This window comes from Galendromus occidentalis, unplaced genomic scaffold (genome assembly GCF_000255335.2).
Source record: "Galendromus occidentalis unplaced genomic scaffold, Mocc_1.1 scf7180000075756, whole genome shotgun sequence".
Taxonomy (NCBI): domain Eukaryota; kingdom Metazoa; phylum Arthropoda; class Arachnida; order Mesostigmata; family Phytoseiidae; genus Galendromus; species Galendromus occidentalis.
The window spans coordinates 312004-334184 of record NW_003803746.1 but is presented as its reverse complement, the minus strand read 5'-3'; the positions used below and the strand labels follow the sequence as shown (position 1 = coordinate 334184).

Genomic DNA, 22181 nt, shown 5'->3' with positions numbered 1-22181 from the left:
CTCGTCCGCGGGCAAGCTCCGCTCAAGTGCCGGTGAGCTTCTCGGGCGCCATACACGGGCTTCGCCCAGAGCCTAGGGTGTCAGAGAAGACGCTTCGTATCGATCTGCCTTCGGCGTCTGCGTGCACTGCGGGGGTGGGCGGGAAGTGAGCATGAGCTTGGCAGCGATTGCATTCAAATCTGCGAGCGGAATCGTGACAACATAGCTTACTGCGGTGTCGTCACGGCAAATAATGTTGACAGCAGTCGTGACATCTCCATATGCGGAGATAACAAGTAGAAGGATGAAGCGGCGTAGACTACTTCGGACTCGAAGAGGGCGCGTGGCGGAGTTCCGACAAGTGAGTTTTGAGCGAACTTCCGACTCGGGGGTCGCTGATTCTTAACGGCGGGGATCAGACAGCAGGGAAAGGCCTCAGGGAGTCTGCTGTCTGATACGCCGCGAATACCAAAAAGAGCCATGCTAGGAGAACGATAGACCACAAGCTGAGATGAGGGAGCTATGCCGAATTTTCCGAGGTAGCGCGTGACCGGAGCGCGAAGGGGAGTTCGAGGACGGATCTGACCGCGTTTTTGTGGGCAGGTCTGAGCGATGGATGGATGGGTACTCGCTGGGGCCGAGCCTCAGGAGCATACACCCTGTTCAAGAGTGGTGGAGAAAAAGAGCCTGGAAAGAAAGAGGAGGTGGAACCGAGCGAAGTTAAGGTGTCCGAGGCGGTGATCGCAGAAGGCGATTGAGGTAGGTTTTTGACGAATGCTACTGACATGGATGTTCCAAGACAGAGCGTCCGTGGGGTAGCTGCTTCTGGTCGACGCTCTTCAGCAATCCATACTGTTCCGAGCGTTTTTTCCATCTTTTCTGGAGGGATGGGAAGAAGCCCCCGAGGTTCCGAAGCACCAATTGGAGATCTTATCGAGCCCACGATCGACTCTTCTAAGATAATCTTGGATCCGGATCCATGTGCCATATAAAGGGAGATCTCCGAGGGCTTGCTTCTGGTCAAGACCGCTCTATTTCTGTCACCATCTGCTATATCCAATTCATAAAATACTTACTCGGTCGGTGTAGATGTCTTAAGATCAATCTCTCGCTGTGAGTCCAGGTTGTCGGGTTGTGCACCCCGGAAAATGAGAGGGTTCATTCCGTACCGATATGGGAAGCAATTAGAAAATAACGTTCAGCATCGACAGCTTATCATCCCCGTATTATATCGAAACGTCGAGGCGCCTACCAACAAGATAGGAATATCTCAGTCACCCAACGGAATTCCGCAGTCTCGGCATTGGTGTCTTCCTTCGTGTCTTAGCTCTTCATTGTGAGTCAATGACATACTTTTCCCCTCGATCGTTGGCGCCAATTCCCAATGCCTATTCAGATTATATCTTTCCCTAATTCCCTGCCGATTTCCGACTGTTTTAGTGCCTGGAACCTGGAACGCCTGGCTCTGGTCAACACTCGCGGTAATGGGTCTCGAATTCGAATCTCCGTCTCATTCTTCCGGACACAGTCGTGGCACACTTGCCAAGCTCTGGGCCCCTGCATTCACCACAGCTCAGAGCAGCCCAACTGTGAAGAATCCATATCGAGGGCTACGTCGAGGTGATCCATGGGTGCAGACCGGCTTCAGTGCCTCGTATCGTCAGAACAACCAGCCCGCTCTACTTCAGTCCGTGAGCACTGTACAGTAGAAACCAGTAACAACTCTGACCACAAACTCGGTCGCCCGCTCCGTGTCAGCTTCCTCTCGCCAGAAGAAAAACATTGCCCGACGCCCGATCCGCTCGGCTCCAGCTAAAAGTCAGAGGGTATCTTACAATTATTAGTCTTAGCATCATGCCGACCTCAGCCTGCATGAAGAGAAACGGTAGCTCTCTGTTCAACCGGCTACTGTCATTCGCCCTCCTGACTCGCGCCTCTTTTTCAGCAAGCTGAGCCGCACCGCGCTGATCCAGAACATGATAGTTGGGAGAGCTGACCGAAAATGACATGGCGGCGCGCAGACGAACAAGAGAGAGAGAACGCAAGCAAGCAAGAGTGAGCGTACGTCACTAGCAGATAACTGCTCCAGAGAGGATTCCTCCTCAACCTGGACAGCATCCGAAGGAACGATAAGGCCGCTGAGGGTGGGACCTACGCCCCCGACTCATGATTTCGGGATTTATGTTCCGAATGTACGTTATGGAATTCGCGAGCTTCCGCCTGCAGACGTTTCACGGCTCTCGCCAAGCCCCTATCACGAAGTCTTTCCCTCCCCTCAAGCCCTCTCAAAAGTTTTCGAGGCGTTGCTTTGTTTTGTAAATAGTCGCAATAACATGATCGTGTCTCGGGTCTCGGGACTCGGGACGTCTAATGCGATCAGTAGAGAGTCTCGAATTTCATTGTCGGGAGTTCATAAGTCGCGAGTTCTCATTGTGTCTTTCTTGTGCAATGATCTCAGGAACCTTCAGCTCAAAGTGACTGTCTCGATAGAACCGTTGGGCAGCAGGCAGCAGCTCACACCTGTTCCGGACCCGGGCGTTCGAATCTTAGATCTGCGCCCCCGCGAGCGCTCTGAGAAGATCAACTCGGCTCAGTCGGGAGAAAGACAACGGAACTGCTCCCAAGCAAAGATGCCACCATCCATCGCGAAGAAGAAATCAACGACGAAGACAACGACATCAACGAAAACGACGAAGGATGAGAGCGTTAGATGCCCTCACGAATATTGTGGGAAAATCCTCAAAAACAAATGGAACATGCGAGTGCATTTGCTCAGACACGATGGGGAGCGCCGACACTCTTGCACTTTGTGTCCCAAGAAGTTTTTCACCGGCTGCGATCTCAAAGCTCACACACGTGCCCATAAAGGGGAGAAACCCTATGTCTGCTCTGTTTGTTCGATGGGCTTCGCCGCAAAATCGAATCTCACCGTTCACTTACGTTTCCACACCGGAGAAACGCCGTATGCGTGCAGGGAGTGTCCAGCGAGCTTCAAGATCAAGTCTCACTTGAATGACCATCTACGCTGCCACACCGGGGAGCGGCCTTTCCCTTGTACTCAATGCGCGTCGAGTTTCTCCACCTCGTCCAGTCTACGCTCTCATCTGCTCATACACAATGACAAACGCTTCCGTTGTGATGAGTGCAGGTTGAGTTTCTGTCGGAAAGCCGAGCTCAAGAGTCATAAAGCAAGGCACGCCGAGAAAAAGCCTTTCGCTTGCACAGAATGCGATAGAACTTTCAAAGCGCCTGCGCTTCTTGAGGTGCATAAACGAGTGCACTCCGGAGAGAGACCTTACGTTTGCAAAACTTGCGGGAAAAGTTTCGTGCGCGTATCAGGTTTGGAGAGCCACTCTATCGTTCACAGTGGGGACAGACCTTATTCATGCCCGGTCTGTGCGAAAACATTTGCCAGGAAGCAATACCTCAAAATCCACGGTAGGACACACGATAAAGGGGACGACCAATCCACGTCATCCGCCAATGACGAGCAATAATCCGCATGTATTCTTTAACTTGTTGTAATTTGTGACCTGTAGAGCTGACTTTATCTATGTTTTTATCAATGAGAATATGCGAAGCTGTAACTCATCAGAGAAATGAATTTACCAGTCCGCACCGAAAAGATCGGAATAATAAAGGAATCTACCCCTGATCTTAAGCTCGGGTTCTTCCCTTCTGTGAGTGTAATGACCAGAAACACGGATCGTGTGACGGGCATCCCAGTAGGAATGTAGGATACGTTTCCATCGGGTTCCACAGCCCTGCGGTGAGGATTTTAACATGTGTCCAAACCGTATGTATAGCTCATTGCCTGCGAAACCATACCGTTCCGGGCTTCCTGGAAGAAGACAGTGGCGTCAGATCTACTGAATACGCTGGCATATATTCGCATGAGCTTCCAATCAAGGAGACGTCTTCCAGTCACTACTCCCCCATCGACGCCGACTCTGCTCGCAGTTTCTGACGACCATTCCCGTTTCACTCATACAGTTTGGGATCAATCGAGATCCTTGACCGCCTTGTGTCCCGCGTTCAGTTTGGGGCAAACCGTGGATTGGGGGACATCTCGCCCGGATCGGTTTCCGCCAAATCTCAATCCAAAGTCCCGCATATGTAGACCCTGGTAGTAGTCGAGGTAAAATCTTGCCGAAGCCGATCGTCCGTCCCTTCACATAATTATTACCGCCTACAGCTCGACTCCAGCTTCCAAAGTCTCCGAGCGCCTTGTCTTCGTCATGGAAAATATTACACTGGAAGTCATGACGAGGGGTCCGGTAGGTGAACACTCGAAACCACGAACAGTCTAACCCGCTCATAAGACGCCTCTCGGGGGAGCCGAAAAAGTCACTCATAACGGACCTCTCCTCTCGATGTCATTCGAGCTCTCAGAGGACTCCTGAGGGGCTCCGCGGAACGAAATCAAATCACTTGATAATTCCTCCTTCTGATCTTAAAGGTCTACATCACAACATGAGGGAATTCTTGTCCCTCGCAGGAAGACCGGCGACGAGTCAGACTATTGCATCAGATATTCGGAGAGATGAGTTTCTCCCAACGAAAGAATGACCAGGAGTCTGGCTGATTATCTACTGGCGTGGGCACTAGCGGGGATGTCGTCGAGGGCGGCCTGGATCACAAGCAACGCCTTATACTGACTCGGCGGAATATTTTCTTCATCTAAATGCGAAATTCCGTGTATCCCTCGATCGAATGCATTATACATATATGATGGGTGATCTTGTTGGATTTTATTTCGATTTTCTATATGAATTTATATGCTCCCTTTCATTTCAGGGGTGAATTCTGGGCATCCACGGATCATTCATTTGCCCCCTCTCTCAAGAATTCTTTGTCCTCCTCAGATCTTTCGCGGTGGTATCGGGGTGAGGTCCGAGTCGGTACGAGGCTCCTTTTGGTCGTCGCATTCCAGAACGATGAGGGTGTCCTTCTCTGGGGCTCCGCAATCAGGGCAATTAGCTCTCGTCGATTGAAGGGTTCCGGGCGTGTTAGGTTGGGACTCTCTGATGCTAGAATCACAGCTCCGAGATGCCGGGAGTGAGACGCCAGCTTTTAGAACTCGTGAAAAAGGAGGAATGTGAGCGGCAGCTGTCTGCGAGCCCTCTCGCCAGGCTCTGTTTCGTTTTTCGTGCCTCCTCTCCCCAGAGCTCAGAAGTCTTCTAGGCATGATCTTCCGAAGCCTTGTGCTCAAAAGCTCGAGTCCCGTAGTGTATGAAAGAAGTGTTCGTAACCACTTGGGATCACGACGTGCTTTGAGGCTCCGAAATGACGAGGAAAGTACAGCAAACTGTCGGGGCGGAGGACCAGAGTGTGAAGTGTCCTCTCGATCATTGTGGCAAAGTTCTGCGAAGCAAATCAAGCATGCGTGTGCATCTTTTGCGGCACAGGGGAGAGCGACGGCATGCTTGTACGGAATGTACTTCACGATTTTTCACGAGCTCGGATCTCAGAGTTCATACCCGCGCTCACAAAGGAGAAAAACCTCACCTCTGTTCGGTCTGTTCGATGGGATTCGTGACCACATCAAATCTCGTCGTACACGAGCGTACCCACACGGGAGAGAGACCGTACGCCTGCAGAGAGTGTCCAGCGAGCTTCAAGATCAAATCTCATCTCAATGATCACCAGCGTTCCCACACAGGCGAGCGGCCGTTCCCGTGTAGCTCATGTTCTTTGAGCTTCGCCACCTCGTCGATGCTGCGGTCACACCAAATAGTGCACGATGACAGACCGTACCGTTGTGACAGCTGTCGGTCGGGATTTCTCCGGAAAGCCGAGCTGGAGAAACATAAGGCAAAGCACGCTGAAGAGAAGCCTTTCGCCTGCGATGAATGCCCCAATACCTATAGATATATCGGGCAACTCGAGGATCATAAGAGAGCTCATTCTGGGGAGAAACCTTTCAAATGCTCAACTTGCGGAAAATCTTTTGCGCGGTCCATCGGGTTGAAGAGCCACGAGATCGTCCACAGTGGAGAGAGACCTTACGCCTGTGAAGTCTGTGAGAAGACCTTTGCCCGGAAGCATAGTCTCCGAATCCACGGAAGAACGCACGAAAACCAGCCCGGCAAAGCTCTGCCCAAGGACGAAGAGATGGAATAATTTGACGCGCATTCGAAAACGTAATAAAGATTGTGCAACTCCCTCTCCTCCTCTGCGAGGATTGATTGTTTCACGAATTAAGTTGAATATGAGAACGCCGTGCTCTATGAGGGAATGAATCCATGAATTCCAGACAGCGATCTTAGAGAAATTGGATTGAAGTGTTCACCGACGCCCGATCGCATGCGTATGCGCTTCAGGTCGGCTGTGAGCCTCGTTCGCATGACATTCACCACCTAGGAAGGTCTTCCCACCCGGATGGAGCGTTTAAGGGGGTGCCGGCGCTCTGTGACTGACGACGAATGCGCGCGGACCATGAGGGTTCGATACCTCAGAAGTTCCTTGAGCGCGGTGTCTCGCAACGTTCCCGCCCCGATGACATCTCGAGTAGGATCCGACCCCAAGCGCGAGAGAAATCAAGCACATCATCAATCTGTATATTTTACTTTAATACCCATATCACGTGCGGCAATCTTTTTCTCCGGCGAAGGCGAAAATAGAGGTCAGTCAAACACGATTCCGAAGAGCTCTTCTCGGAATCGGAGGGGTTAGATGAGGAAGTTTGAAATTAAACGTAGGTACTAGTTTCGGGGATAACATTGAGGAATGCTGTCGGCTTGCCAAGTCGGATTTCTGATCACCCGACCTCTCGTCCAGTCCAGTTTTTCACAATTAAGCGGATTGCCTGGAAACCAGAAACAATTGAATTGATACCATCCACTAAAACCCACTCCACCATCAGCTCCGAAAGAGAATGAGTTGAGCTTGCTACCTCGTCCCACCGAGACCATCACATGAATATTGGTGGATTGCTCGTCCATTTTTCGCTTACCGGCTAGAAACAAGGATGGACGAGTGTCCCGCTGGTTCGGATCTTCTGGCAGCGATTCTATCTCGTTGTTCGCGAGGTCAAGATGTTGTAAATGCGGTGCCGCGCTCCATAGGTCCGCGCTTATGCTTCTTATCTTGCAGTCCCTTCAAGAATAGAGGATGCTCCTACAGATTATCTGATCTCATGGCGAGCTACCGCATTCGGCTGACCTGAGTTCTTAACTTGGAAGTTGCTCAGGTTCCACCGAGCGACAGGCTCAAGGACCCGAGTCATATATGGAGACCCATAAGTCTTAGCTCGGGTCTGTGTAGACGGAATCCTGGCTTCTGGATCGCCTCAATTGGAGGAGATCAACTCACCTGATTTGCACGAGGTGGAGCGAATTGCTCCGTTTCGGGATAAAATCCAGTCGCTGTGTCTGTAAGTCGCTCGCCTCGATGGCGAGGATCCGCAGATCCGTCATCAGTCGGAAATTAGTATAAGCTGGGGGAGGAGTCGAGAGTTAGCGTCTTTCACTTACATCCTAAGCCACACCGAGGAAACTAGGATCTTCAGAATCCTGCCTTCTGCTTCGTGATGTTCGCCCCGAGCTTCTATTTTCGGGGTCGGAACGGTACTTCTGATTTCTCTCGACAAATTGCTCACGACTCTCGTTGGTTCTGATTCACGTAGATAACAAACTCAGAGGACAACTCACCGTCCAATGAGCTGTTGTGGATGCGTAGGTCTTTGACTCCGCTGAGGTTCTCCAGTCCGGTAAAATTCTTCTGATTCAAAACGCGTAGTTGGGAAGGCCTTGCTCAGGAGGGAAGGAATGAGCGTGAGGATATGTCAAGAAAAGACGAGCAGGAATTTGCATTTCTTAACGGGACATACGCCAAGCGTACTTCGCGGTTGAGAAGAAGGTGGGGAAGTCAATTGAGACATCATCGAACTCCAATGAAGCGAAGTTACAATGGGGAGGCTCTCCGGCATACGTGAAATGCAGGAGTTTCAGGGATTGTACATTTGAACCACACAAAGCGGTGAAAGGCGATGTGATGACTCGTTCAAGCTCTTCCGAGGAGCCCTGGAAAGCAACACGCCGGGGATCTCTATCTCGAATCTTCTAGAAACGATGTTCAGCTTCATCTTCGGAGGAAATGACTCACGTTACTTTTAGCCGTCTCCCACTTTAGCTTGCCGCGAAATTGGAAAGACTGCAAGATGAGCCAAAAACGGAGATGATTAGAGAACTCGAGAGTCCCCATTATATCCCGGACAAGCCTCAAAGAGAAAATTTCTAAAGCGATATGGATGAGCGCCCTCTGAGCTCCTGAAAGGGTATTGATCCCTCACATTTTTTTCTGCGTAACCCGCAATGATTGCGAATCTCGCCGCAGTGTCAGCGTTCCACCGCGCTGCGTTACAAACGAAACTCCGTTCAGAGCCCTTCGGTAGTATAGAACAGGAGCATCCCAACGCTCGGAGATCCTTCGGTCTCGGACAAGTCCCGACTTCCTTCTTCATGAAGGAAGATTTCATTTGTTTGAGAACTATCGCTGAGAGAATCACAACCCACACAATGCGTACCCTGGAATGGATCATCCGTTTAAGTCATTGTGCATAATGAGAGCAGGAAGAGCTCGAACGACGAGTCTCGGATCTGAGTAGTCAGAAAATGCCATCCTTTTCAGACCTCGCCGCCTCCATCTTGAAATTCGAACACAACTGGATCCTCTCGTACGAGATCGATACTGAGGCAACGAGGAATCTTTGCGCCATAGAGCACGAAGCATAGTGACGGTGCGAGAGTGTCCCCGGGATGAAGTGTCGTGTAAATTCTCCCCGCGACATGCACCTCGCGCCATGCTCGTCGTGATGTTCGCAGTTGAAATGCGGCGGGAGGATTCATCGTGTTCGAAATCTTTTTTTTCACCGAAAGAGCCCTCGATATTAGGGTCAACAAACATGATGAGCATCGAGCAGATCTTGCGAATACGGAGCCCTCGATTCCGAGTCGATTGGAAGGCACGTAGCATGAGATTACCGATAGGACTAGGTCGCGGACGACGAGCCAAATTCCGTAGCAAAAATTTCGTCGACCCATTCTCCCTTCGAGACTTTGCTATTACGATTCTTCCACATCCTCAGATGCTGCGGAGCGAGACTCCTGCTCGCTTGATAGCATCTCAGGTAAGCGTCGATATCTGCGGATTGCGGGAGGATGAATCCCGCTAATCATGACCGGTTTCCTCGAAGTCCCCGCTTCCGAAGCCCGATTCTCGCCCTGATGGCCCGGAGAGTATCTCTTCGGAGGAGTGAATCGCGGTTGCCGATCTGTCACGATCTCGAAGGGACACTCGAAATTTGGCGACTCCACCATGAGAGAGAATTCTTTTCAAAACAGAAGTCCCTTGAACGAACCAGCTGTGGCAATCACCCGGTTCGATGAAGGAGAATCTTGCTGGGAAGATCGTTTTCCCGACTAAGGCTCCACTCCCAGGATTCGTTCATAGCGCCTGAATCTCGATGAATAACTTATCCAATGCACGAATCAAACTGCGAGAGGTCATCATCCATACAGCGAGGGAGCTCGAACTCTTCGGAGAGTGCTCTCCGTCAAATTTTGCTCGACGACGAGACAATGAGCCAAAGAAAACATAAACACCCTGTGTGTCATTCGATGGGGCCAGTATCGGGTCTCCGACAAGAGCCCGCTGCTCCTCAGGACGCAGCCGCACGCTCTCCAACTCGAAGGCACTCGGAAATTTCCAAGATTCGCCCCGCAGGAGGAGCAGCGGACGAGATCCTTCGAGTGCCGAGTCATTCCATGAAGGGTACGAGTCGCTCGGTGCCCTGCCATAGAATAAATTCAAGCGCGCTACTCCAGTCCCCAATCGCGGCGGTACGGCTCCTCCTGACGATGGTTGTATTTGTGTCTGAGGAGCCCGCGACTTGTGAGAAAACTCATTGAACATTTCGAACAAGGATGAGGCTTCCGTATGATGTGGCTTTCCCTGTGATTTCTCAGTGACCATTGCCGCCAGAAACGTTCGCCGCAATCTCTGCAGGCAAATGGCTGGACCTTACCATGTAATTGCATGTGTCGATTTAAGTCTGTCTTCACGCGGAATGTCTCAGAAGAGATGCGACACAGATACGGCTTCTCTCCTGTGTGTATCATTCGACGGATGGCCGCATACCGTGGTGTCTTGAAACTCTTCTGGCATTCTTCGCAGGCGAAGGATTTTGCGTCTTCATGGGTGCGCATGTAGACGTCCGAGCGACTTTCACCGTGGAATCCCGCTGCTTGCTTCGAGACAGTTTGAGGCTCATCGGCTGCGGGTTTGTTCCGCGAGGGCAAAAGATTTCCGCGATCTCGCGCGGAGCTTCCTGCGCGATCGCGGGGGATATGCGGTCCGACCCGACAGCTTGATAGCTTAAGTTCATTCAAATCAGAGATCCACCGTAAACTTCGGAAACAGTTCGGACACAAGCGTGGCTTCTCACCCGTGTGTCTTATCTGATGGTGCGCGACATACAAACTCGTTTTAATTTTTTTGCCGCACTCATCGCAAGCGAATTTTCCCGCTCCCCTGGGGCTCCGTCGGGATACCAGAGATCGGCTTCTGTAGCCAAATCTACCCGAAGATTCGCGCTCGACGAATTGCTCTCTCCGACGGCTTGCGGGATCTTCCTCAGACCCCGAGCCCTTCCCTTCGGGACGGCTACGCGCGTCCGGCTTGGTCTTGCAATTGTGTCGCACGTGTCTATCGAAAGCACTCCCCCAACAGGAAGTCTGCGGACACGTCGGGCAGACAAACGGTCTCTCACCAGAGTGTATCTTCTGGTGCAAGACGGCACACCATTTCGTAAGGAACCTCTTCGCGCATTCATCACAAGCGAAGGGTCTTTTGACCTTCGCGCGCGGAGGGGATGGCGTCGGAGCGTTCTATGATGAGGAGACGATGCGAAAGAACCCAATGCCGAAGGTTACCGTGTTTCCGGCAGATCTATGACATCCATCTCAGGTTATCAGGATGGAGATGGATTTTTCCAAACGGAATTCGAGAACGGACCCTTCTCCATCGGGGGAAGTTTTCGATTCTGACGAAAGCATCGAGACCATATCTGGACTTCAGCTGATAGAAGAGGAACCCACTATCAATTATGCTGATGATGATGACGATGAAGGGGGTCTGTTGCGGAGTTCACTCTTTGTGGATAATGAGGATGATTGGTGTTGAATTGTGACTTCGATGAGGAGAGTCAATCTCAAAATTTTAGCAATGAGGATGGGCACCGAAAAACACCGTCGTTGAAGACAGTCAATCTAAGGAGCGTCTCAACGAATATAAGAAGGAGGAGACGCCGATATATTGTGGAGATAATGAAGACAGTATGCCTTGGAATGATGAAGGAAAGGAGAACCAGGGAGCACCGGATAATTGTGACGATGATGGTGATAGTCGATCTGGGGATTGTGTCAATGAAAATAAGCCCGAAGAAACAAAAGCTGAGAAATCGTTCGTTTGCGATGAGTGTGGAAGGAAGTACTCACTGAAAAGAAGTCTCCAGCGTCATAGGATCACTCACACCAACGAAGCCCAGTTCAGCTACGCCGAATGGGAGAGGAAATTTTTCCGCCGATGTGACCTCCAAGCCCACGAGAAGGTTCACACCAAGGAGAAACCATTTACTTGCGATCAGTGCGGAATGGAATTCGCTCAGAAGTTGTATAATGTCTATGCTCACAAAAGATTACATGCAGGAGAAAAACCATTCGCCTGCGAAATAGGTATCGGCGGAAATCTGAGCTCAAAGACCATACGAGAATCTTTACCGGGGAGAGACCATTCGTTTGCAAGGAACGTGGGGAAAGCTTCAAGCAGAGGAGCCACATCAATCGTCACCTCAAGAAACACAAAATCGCGAAACCTCCGGCTACTGCGAGTGGCAAGGACGCTCCGAGTCAAGAGAATATTCCGAGCGAGGATGATACGCTGAAAACGTGACACACTCCGGTCGACACGCATGGAATGATTTTTGCCGGAAAACTGGCCATGCGATAGTGCTCTCCATGGAGGGGGAGGGTCGGGAAATGAGGCTCCAGGCTTGCGACGTTCTGAGACCCTCCGCCCGGATCTCTCTCAGGTACACCGAAAAAATGATTGTACTGAATGTGGGCATCCGTTTCTAAAACTGACGAGCGTCCTTTCGAAATGTCTTATCAAGTACTGGCGGACCCGCTTATAAGAGATACGCATATAAGAGACTTGCGCTTATAAGAGACAGATTTTATTCCCCGGTCTCCGAGCCCATAGACTCCCATGTTAAAAAAATCGCATATAGGAGACTTGAAAACTCGCTTATAACAGAAACTCGCTCATAAGAGACTCGTCACGATTCCCCTTCTCATAGGATTCCATGTTGAAGGATTCGCTTCAAAGAGACAGGTCGGAACACTTTCGCGATCTCTCTCGCTGTCAGGGGGAATGCGTCGCCTTGTTCCTCGTAAAATATTTCGAGTGCTCTTTGGAGCGTCAGGAAACGCTCGACCATCACGAGCGTGCTATTCCACCTGTGGATTAGTCAGAGCACGGATTTGTGGAAAGGACAAAACGAGGGAGGTGTCACCGCAAATGACAGAGACTGCTCATTCTTCCCATGTTGAAGAAGAACCCAGGAATCAATCCTGGCAGTGTACTCGAATCCGCGACTGCACACATCGCACACTGCGAAGGACGAATGAAATGAGGAACCACTACATTACCAACCTGATATGCACGTCGGGCAAGAGTTTGAAAATTTTCGAATCAGGATTCAGGCAGCGACAGATTCGCTCCAGCTGGTCGCATTTTTTGTGGCTGGCTCTGAAGTCTTTCGTGATCTTCCTGATTTTTTGTACCACAGCTCGATCCAGATCTAGTTCGTTCGTTCTTTTCCTCCAATGTTCGCTCAGGTGCGCTATCGTTACCGAACTCGAGATCGACACCGATTGTGTCACCGTCTTCTTCCCCGCCACTCCCCTGGCCCAAGATTCCTGTACTCGGCGGGTCAATGTCGCGCTGAATCCTGCCTTTGAAGGTGTTGAGGACGGCTATATGAAGGCCATGAGCAAAGCATTGCTGATGGTAGAAGGTTTTCGGCGCGCATTCGCGCTCAATCAGTCAAACTACTTTAAGCATCACGGACGCAGCGTCCGATGTCATTCCGCGGAGGTCTTGTAGAGTGAGCCCGAATGCTTGGAGTGCTTTCTTATGGCCTCAAGAAGCCTCTCGGCCGTCCCCGCTTCCCTGGAGCGGACGAATACTTCCACCGAATGGGAGCCAAGACTTGGAATGACATCGGAACATTGCAGAACGATTCCTACGAAGCGCTTCGTACACCACGACCACTCGTCGGCAACTAACGTGAAGACTGCTCCTTTCATCTTGAGACGCTCGAAATCAGACACGAGCAGAAGCCGTATCCTCTCGTGCTCGTCGTCAGAGATCTTACGGGCAAGTTTGGTGTTTATGGACCCTAGATTGGCCAACCAGAAGAGAATGCGGAAAACTGGATGCGCGGGGGTCGTCAGAGCAATAAGGCAAACATTGGCGAGCGTCGCTACGATCCAATTTTTCAGAGCTGCACTGCGCTTCACAGTATAGCAGTTACATTCTACTCTTTTACTTTTTGCGTGCCTCATGGCTGCACCACCCTCTCCAGGAGGATCCTTGCAGGCCTTTCTATGCCCCGCAGATCCCAGGTGGTTCTTCATGGCAGTGATACTGCCATTGGCGCAAGTGATGAGCTTGTTCGTGCAAGTCTTACATTTGGCCCTGCCTTGAGAAGGCTCCTCGAACTGGCTTCGGATTCTTTGCCCTAAACGGACAGACGGAGCAATTTTTCGGGGAGGCAGAGCAAACAGAAACCAGAAATCGGAACTTTACGGAACATATATGCGGGTTCAAAAACCTTTCCTCTCGAAAGAGTAGAGGATCACTCACTTTCGACCTTTTTGGCGAAATCGTCAGTCTGAGAATGGTCTCCGTCGAGTTCTAAAAGGTTCATGAAGGAACCTCTGGAGTTTTCTATCACTAATTCAAAAAACTTTCATGCACTGATATTCTACCATCCATGACCAATCGCAAATGTGACGGTCTCAGGTTCCAAGTTGTTGATCGTTTAAACGAAACTTACCCTGATTTCGGCTCTGATGGGGGCCTTCTGCTCAGGGCGACGACCGAGGAACTTCAGGAGCAGTATCAGTCGTTCCATCAAAGTCGAGCTCCGGAACAATCGTCGGCTCTATGTATATGCAGGACCTTTCGGCGCTCGGACTCGGACCCGACTTGGGGTTTCCTGGAGGGCTGGACGCCTCGAGAATCCTGGGTCTCATTGTCCCTTGTTGTGTGTGTTCGGGAAAGGCTTATTGCATCGAGCTCATGGCGAGCGTAGCGGCAGCGAGCGCACCCGGAACGAGCGAACCCGAAGCTGGTTGATTCGCTTAGAGTCCATCGCTGTCGACTGGGAAGGCTGGTGGGTGGTGACGTGGTGAGTGGTGAGACATTATAATAGAATGTCGGGGGCCCAATCTAACCACTTCGAATCCGTCCTGGACAGAACAACGCTTCCTGTATTTCAGGAGCAGAATCGGTAGATATATCTGGGCAACGGTCAATTTCTATGTCGGAGCAGAATGGAGGTTCCATCTCGGGTTGCAGAGCTTCGAAGGATAAATAGGAGATTCTAGTCAGAGACATCACTCCGATATGAGAATCTAGAATATCGTGCAGAGCTCGACTGAACTGAATTCGTATGAGTCGGGTTCCGAGTTCCAAGCGTGACCCTCGCTATGCTGCCTGCGGCGTTGCACTTGCTATCAAGCTCGTAAAATCAATGAAGATGATTCATGAGATTCCTAATACGGATGGAGTCAAGAGCAACGCGTACTCTGGTCTCACGACAAAAGCGAGCAATCCCCGGGTCAGGCGTGAGGAATGAGGAGCTCAAAGTTGCTGGTGCCAGTCACGGTCTCAGCTCTCGAAGGGGAAGTGCAGATCCTGGGTCAAACACTCGGGTCACAGCTCACAGTTAACAGTTCGACAAGGCTTCTCCAGTCACCGAGCACCACTTACCGAATCTGCTCTTCAGCCTATTCAGGATTCAGAGAACACCAATTGAACGAGTCTTCGTTATCGCTTGGGCTCGGATTTCTATGTGGGGAAGAATGCGGAGCATGAGGGGAAAAACGCTTAACACGCGACATGCTGAGCTGATATGCGGGACAGATAAAGATTCTCAAAGAGCTTCTTGGAAATGCATATTCCTCGGGACTACACGATCCCTGGTAATCCGCCTCGATTCTGCTGCTGCCTGAGATCTCGCCTTTGAGGTCACAGCCAGTCCTATCTATGGAAAAACCTAAAAAAGACGAATGCGATCCTCAAGAATGCTCTGGAAACCTCTTCCATGTTCCGGCGGATCGACTGGGATGACAATCGACAATCACAGTCGGCCTACTCAATGAGGGAGTCAGGGGAAAGAAGGCGCGAACCTCAATGATCCTTCGGGACCTCTCCGATGCAAAAGCGGATCGCACAGGATTCCGAGATTGCAGCCACTTTCGGCTCTCTCTATACGAGAGTTCAAAGGCGGTGAAACCCTTCGGGTATTCAGCTGACCTGACGATCCTGTATAATCCCGGGAAGACTTCTTCATGGTACTGCCCGATAGGTTGCTTATCCGAGGCATCTGGGTTTTCCCGACTCTGGTTCCGAAACTCTCGAGAAATCCCGGGTACTCGTGTCGAGAACTCTCGCTCAGGAGGATCACACCGAACCTCCGTATAACAGGTCCTGAACAAGCTGGTGCCCGGAAATAACTAGCTGATGGGACCGCCCGATCTCGATCGCATGCCGGGCAAAGATCATAGGCAGCCCCGTATTGCTCTCAGACTCCGCTTTAAGCTCAACATACGTTCTTCCGTTCAAAAACAGCAGCCGTTCTTTTGTTCAAAACAAACCCCTTTATTTTGGGAAAAACGCCGTCCTTCAGTCCTTTCGTTCTTTGTTGGACGATACCTTCCCCTGACCCCCAGGGGTCTGCAAAATCAGCTGGGGGTCCGCGCCCCCCCCTCCCCTAGATAAACTTGGGGGGTCCGCGCAGAGAGAATCGGTGCTCCGGGGGTCCGCAGACTGGGAAAGCTTGCCGACCGCTGCTGTATCCGACGCTGAAAGGGTGGAAATGTCCGTTGAAGAAGGGACTAAGGCCGCGACTTGTCATTTCTTTCTTGAGGCACTACATTCGGCGAATCGGCAAGCTTCGATTGCCATGGACGTAGATGCCCGAAATCATGTACAATCATCTCAAGAATATTTCCATCTAGCTTTGATCTTATTGATGGAGACTTAAATCACTTGAAAGTGGGAGTTCCGAGAAAAGCCAGCCGCTTAGGAAACTAAGTTCCCCGAGGGCTCCACATTGAAAGACCCCTCCAGCGATGAGTCCTGAGTTTCCTCTCTGCACCTCGACTGCGATCCGCTGCCGAATGAAGGCGATCGCTCTTTTGTTACCGTCTCTGCTCTTGATTCTGCGGCCAATCTTCTCTACGAATCTGAGGGCTTTGTCACCCCAAACCCCGGTGGACTCGATCACGAACGGGATCAGAATATACTCGCCGAGCAACGAGTCGTACTTCGCTCGCTTGTCCTGCTTGCCCCTGGATATCACCGCAAGGACACTCCGAGCGATGCCCCGATAGCTCGGAGCGTACGAATCTTTCACTCGCCATCGCAGTCTTCTTACCCTGTCGGGCTCGCTGAGCGCCCAGGATGTCAAGGACATTCGTCTCTGCGCCGTGGCAGGACCTATTTCGCGTGTACGCATCGATGACCGTATCTTCACACATGGCCTGCTATACGTCGGCGTCGCGCCTCCATAAGCCAGTAGCCGTCCGGGGAATTTCACTTCGTCGCGAGAACACCGTATGAAGAGCAGTGTATACGAAGAAGTAGTGCGATACTTCTAGTCGGGGCTCGGAGCCGAATTCACGCTGAGGCCGGACAGGAATTTCTCTCCGCTCCCATGACGATCTGACAATGCAGACGATACTCTTGGATTCACTCGGAATCATCAGCATCGAATAGAAAGGAAACCAATGTCAGCTAAGGATTATCTCCGGAATGTGTCCGAAACGGAATCTTGCTCACGTCAGTGTCCCCATTGCTGTTCGAATATAATGTTACCCAGGTCCGAGCTATCAGCCGCGAGTTGATTAAAATTCATGATCCGGCCAACCTTAGCACAGCATCCAAGCAGAGCTAAAGATAATCATTTCGAGAATGTCTGTGAATGCCTCGATTATGAGGTTCTCTCAGACCGTATCGGCGGGAGTACCTTGCCCCCGTCTCCAAAGATTTCTTTCGCACGGCAATCTTCAATACTGACCTTTGAAAAGCGGGCCACTGCTGTTGCTGCTGTTGCTGCTGTTGCTGCTGTTGTGGTTGGTGCTGCTGCTGCTGCGGGAATAGCAGCTCAAGAAGGCGATTGATTACTCGCCCTCCTTCTTGTAGCAGTTGTTGTTGTCGTTGTTGCTGTTCTTGTTGTTGCACGACCAAGCTTCGCAGAAAATCTCTCTCTGCTTCTAATTGTTCGATTTTTCGCTGCAAGGATGAAAATGTCCGTTTAAGGAGGGATTGAGGCCGCGACTTGTCATTTCCTTCTTGAGGCACTACATTTGGCGAATTGACAAGCTTCAATTGCCATGGACGTAGATGCCCCAAATCATGTACAATCATCTCAAGAATATTTCCATCTAAATGTATCAATGAGATTGCAGAATTCGGACGGGAGACGAAGGAGGGACAAGACACCTGGCTTGACCAAGGAAGAGCTCTCCTGATTCCTTTTTTTCTTCGAACGGATTGGCGAACCCGGATAGCTTCTACGTGGATTAAGTTCGAGAAAGAGGAGGATTCGGCATCAGATGAGACGGAGCTGGGGCGAATCCGGCGCGCAGGACAGTAAGACGCCGGCCGCTCCGCGATCGAAATGAATACTCATCGCGGTGACGAAATTAGATTCTGGTTCGGCAATGAGCCAAACCAAAGGTCGTGGGAAATACATTCGAAGATCACAAAGGTCAATGAAGCCCAGAGATGGTAGCTCCACGACGTCCCCCGCCTTCGTTCCTATTTCGTTCCTCATGACTCATGACTGATGTTATCCAGGGATTTCTGATAGATACGGGTCCTCGCCCCTGTCTCCAAAGATTTCTTCCGCGCGGCAATCTACAATACTGACCTTCACGGAGCGAACTCGTCAACGAACGCTATGAGATCCGAAGGGATACTCCCTTCAGTCTCTTCTTCGCGTTGTTGTCGTTGCTGTCGTCGTTCTTGCAGCAGCTCCTCTAGAAGAGTGTTTCCCAAACTGGGTTCCGCGGAACCCCGGGGCTCCGTGGAGAATTGCGCGGAACCCCAAAGCCTACCGGCGGAACCCTTACGGAACCCCGTAAGGGTTCCGTGGAAGAAAAAGTTTGGGAACCACTGCTCTAGAAGACGATCTATGTGTTGTTCTTGTTGCTGCTGGTGATGTTTTCGCTGCTGTTCTCGCAGCTCTCGTAGTAGGCGGCGGCACAAATCTCGGAAATAATCCCTTTCGGCCTCCAGGTCTGCGATTCTCCGCTGCAAGGATGGAAATGTCCGTTTAAGAATGGACTAAGGCCGCGACTTGTCATTTCGTTCTTGAGCCACTACATTCGGCGAATTGACAAGCTTCAATTGCCATGGACGTAGATGCCCCAAATCATGTACAATCATCTCAAGAATATTTCCATCTGAATGTATCAATGAGATTGCAGAACTCAGACGGGAGACGGAAGGGGGACAAGACACCTGGCTTGACCAAGGGAGAGCTTTGATTTTTCCTCATTCCTTTTTGTCTTCGAACGGGTTGGCGAACCCGGATAGCTTCTACGTGGATTAAGTTCAAGAAAGAGGAGGATTCGGCTTCAGATGAGACGGAGCTGGGGCGAATCCGGCGCGCAGGACAGTAAGACGCCGGCCGCTCCGCGATCGAAATGAATACTCATCGCGGTGACGAAATTTGATTCTGGTTCGGCAATGAGCCAAACCAAAGGTCGTGGGAAATTCATTCGAAGATCACAAAGGCCGTGGGAAATTCATTCGAAGATCACAAAGGTCAATGAAGACCTGAGATGGATGGCTCCACGAATGAACCCGAAGAAGAATGGGAACCGTCGGAGCCGGAGGAAAGACGCGATCGATAATGAGAGCTTCAAATTTGAGCTTCGAGTCTGTCCTCCACCTTTTGAGGAAGAAAGAATGCTTGGGACACCCGGCCCTGGGGGGCGCCCACCGAAGAGCATCTCAAACTTGGCCGAGAGAACCAAAAGAGATAAAGTCGAGCATCCGTTTCCGGCTGGACCTGATCAATTGCTGCGTGCTGCCTCGAAAGCCTTACACGCGACCGGAGACCGGAAAAACTCTCGGAAAGTTAAAAAGATTGGAAGCTCTCTGAAACCGCGACCGACGGAGAAACCTCCAGGGGTGTGTGTGAATGGAAGACTCTGTGAGCCCGAGGGAGCTCTCGCCCTATTTGTGCCCTGCGAACTGACAAGACGATCTTACGATGGGTTCAGGAGGCTCAGCGCAGCATGTGGTCATTTATTCCTTCCATCGTACCGCGAAGTCCAAGCGGCCAAGATCGCATGCTGCCCTCCTGAGGAAGGGATAAAGGTCGCTGAAACCAGAGCAGAGGCATCACTGAAGAGTATCTTAGATTTGACGACCACGTGCATGTGCACCGGGGAAGTTTCGCAATCAGTCGCCAGAAATATCGATGCCGGCAACAGAGAGTTTACCCTCTTGTGCAAATTGGGATGCGACGGGAGCGGCAATCAAAGCCGGTACCAGCGGAAATTTAGCAGGTCATTCATGGATGACGGGGCTATATTTCTGTTCTCCTTCGTTCTCCTGGAGCTCCATTCATCAAATGGTCACGCTTGTGCTTGGCAGAATCCTGTTCCCGGCTCTACTCGTGTTTGACGCCCCATCAAGCTCAAATCCGGAGCGGAAACGATTCAATCCATAAAAGAAGGAGTCACTCTCGTGGGGAAACAAATCAAGGCTCTGCGTCCGACACAGATAGAAGTGGCTGCCGTCGAAATCTCAGTTTCCAACCGATTCATGCTTACCATGGTGGATGGTAAGGTAATCAATGCGCTTACTGACACCAGAAGCACTCAAACCTGCTACATCTGCAGGAAAACTCCGAAACAACTCCAAGAGTGCTCAGTGCCTCCCCCTGATATCGTGAACTATCCTTTCGGTTTATCCACGGTTCATGCTTGGATAAGAATGTTTGAATATCTCTTGAATTTGTCATATAATTTAGATCTGAAGAAGAAAAAAGCAACAAAAGCGGAAAAGGCGATAGTAAATTTGAAAAAACGCGCAATACAGAGGGACATCAGGGAACGGCTCGGTCATCGTTCAGATGAACCCAGACAAGGATCGGGGAACACTGATGATGGCAACATGGCCAGACAATATTTCAGAGAATCAGGTGTCAGTGCCTCTATCACGGGGCTTGATGAAACCATAATCAAGCGCTTCAGGGTCATTTTGAAGACCATATCTTCGAAATCTCGAATAGACGTAGATAAGTTCGAAGATAATCTCGGAGAAACGAGAACCGTGTTGGGGGAACTCTATCCATGGTTTGGAATCACTCCGACCGTCCAAAAAATATTAGATCACAGTGCCAGTGTCATTCGACACCTCCCAGTTCCGATCGGGATTCTCACCGAAGAAGCTCAAAAAGCCCGTCACAAAGAGTGCCGTCATTTCCGGCTGCACAACACAAGAAAAAAGTCGAGAATCGATTCGAATTACGATCTGCTAAATATGCTCTTCATCTCCTCTGATCCAATCGTGAACACCTTCCGCGCTATCGAGGAATCAAAGCATAAGCCTAAAGATCCAGAAGTCACATTCCTACTGCCACACCCTTCTGCTTCTGATATAAGCACAAAGTCTTCGGAAAGAAGCCAGACGTCAGACCGAGAGCTGGGAGTCTTCTCAAGGATCTGGATCGTCCGAAGACTCTGAATGTAGGGGGGATGATGCTCTATCTGAATTCGGTAGCGATTTCGAAGATGAGGATTGAAATTCGAATGGGGGAGTATTATTCTGAGCAGTTCCAATTATCGAACTGGCAGTTTAATCTATTGAATTGGCAGTTTTCCCGTTGGGCAGTCTGATTTTAAAAATTGGCAGTAATTGAAACCGGCAGTTTCTCTGGCGAACGGGCGGTTTCCGATGATTGATGCGGTCGCTTTTCGATGAGATCTCCAAAGATCTGGCCGATCAAACGGAGTCTTCCCTCTCGCCCGATTCTCGAATGCTCGATTGTCGATCGCCTTTCTAGTGAGAGGTTAGGTTGGGTGAATACTAACTAAATAGGACAAAAACTGCCAACACCATAATTTTAACTTCCGGACTTGAGGAGAAAACTGCAACCGGAGAGATGCCATTTTGAAAAAAAAACTGCCCGTAAAAATGCAAGCCACTCGAATGTTTCCCTTGATCACATCTGGCTCAAATCATTGCCGCAGTCTCACAGTGGGGAGTATTCTCTATGAACGAATACGGATAGCCAAATGATGAAATGCTTGCACCCGAGATACCACTCAAGGTTGCCATCGAACAACATGGAAGCATGCGATCGATATTCGACGAGACCGTGTCTCAATTCAGGTTTTCGCTTCAAGAATTTGGTGACTACCCTGTTGACCGAATAATTTTGACCAAAACCGTTTAACCGACACCGCTTGACCGACACCTTTGGACCGGAAGCACTTGACCGAAACCACTAGACCGAAACCACTAGACCGAAGCCGTTTGACCGAATCCAGCTCTACCGAGATTTGAATTTCTGGGGACCGAAATTGAGGAGCGACGCATTCGCTTCCGAACATGAGTTTCTCACAAGTTTATTCGGGAAGATCATCTATTCGTGCTATGTTTCAAATCACTTGGGACAAGTATGTACCTACCCACCAGCGTCGCGAGAGCATCGTCGCTGCAGGAGACTCCGCATAGCATCAGGAGTCTATTATGATGGGTTCGAATCACTGCATGATGGAGTGACTGGGAGGGAAGTGATTGAATGATGCTGGGCAGTGATTGAGGTATTTTCCNCTCCCATCTGACTAATTGAATAGGCTTCTGAACTAGGTCATACGGCTCCGGTC

At 50.6% G+C, this 22181-nt stretch overlaps 3 protein-coding genes across 3 annotated transcripts; 2 read left to right on the top strand and 1 right to left on the bottom strand.

The window, feature by feature from the left end:
• The first annotated feature begins 1127 nt into the window (after positions 1-1127).
• Positions 1128-11931, top strand: LOC108864942 (zinc finger protein 624-like). The gene is made up of 6 exons (XM_029112916.1): positions 1128-1175; positions 1755-1805; positions 2448-3417; positions 5258-6037; positions 11580-11683; positions 11785-11931. Exons 1-6 carry the CDS (start codon positions 1128-1130, stop codon positions 11929-11931), a joined length of 2100 nt encoding a protein of 699 aa, XP_028968749.1.
• LOC100902102 (gastrula zinc finger protein xLCGF3.1) lies at positions 2302-3542 on the top strand. The gene has a single exon (XM_003738047.2). The coding sequence runs from the start codon at positions 2313-2315 to the stop codon at positions 3474-3476; it is 1164 nt and encodes a 387-aa protein (XP_003738095.2). The 5' UTR covers positions 2302-2312; the 3' UTR covers positions 3477-3542.
• On the bottom strand, positions 6533-8666 carry LOC100898672 (uncharacterized). The gene is made up of 8 exons (XM_003738025.2): positions 8613-8666; positions 8273-8507; positions 8086-8133; positions 7822-8003; positions 7632-7729; positions 7294-7417; positions 6935-7077; positions 6533-6787 (listed from the first exon to the last, which is right to left on the bottom strand). Exons 1-8 carry the CDS (start codon positions 8624-8626, stop codon positions 6684-6686), a joined length of 948 nt encoding a protein of 315 aa, XP_003738073.1. The 5' UTR covers positions 8627-8666; the 3' UTR covers positions 6533-6683.
• Positions 11932-22181: the final 10250 nt, after the last annotated feature.

Coding starts and splice junctions, on each gene's coding strand:
- LOC108864942 (XM_029112916.1), top strand. CDS start 1,128: ATGAGAGGGTTCATTCCGTACCGATATGGGAAGCAATTAGAAAATAAC. Junction 1,176..1,754: donor GGAAGCAATTAGAAAATAAC/GTTCAGCATCGA, acceptor TCTCGCCAGAAG/AAAAACATTGCCCGACGCCC. Junction 3,418..5,257: donor GCAATACCTCAAAATCCACG/GTAGGACACACG, acceptor ACGTGCTTTGAG/GCTCCGAAATGACGAGGAAA.
- LOC100902102 (XM_003738047.2), top strand. CDS start 2,313: ATGATCGTGTCTCGGGTCTCGGGACTCGGGACGTCTAATGCGATCAGT.
- LOC100898672 (XM_003738025.2), bottom strand. Junction 7,730..7,821: donor ACCTTCTTCTCAACCGCGAA/GTACGCTTGGCG, acceptor CTCCTGAGCAAG/GCCTTCCCAACTACGCGTTT. Junction 7,418..7,631: donor CCACAACAGCTCATTGGACG/GTGAGTTGTCCT, acceptor CTCCTCCCCCAG/CTTATACTAATTTCCGACTG.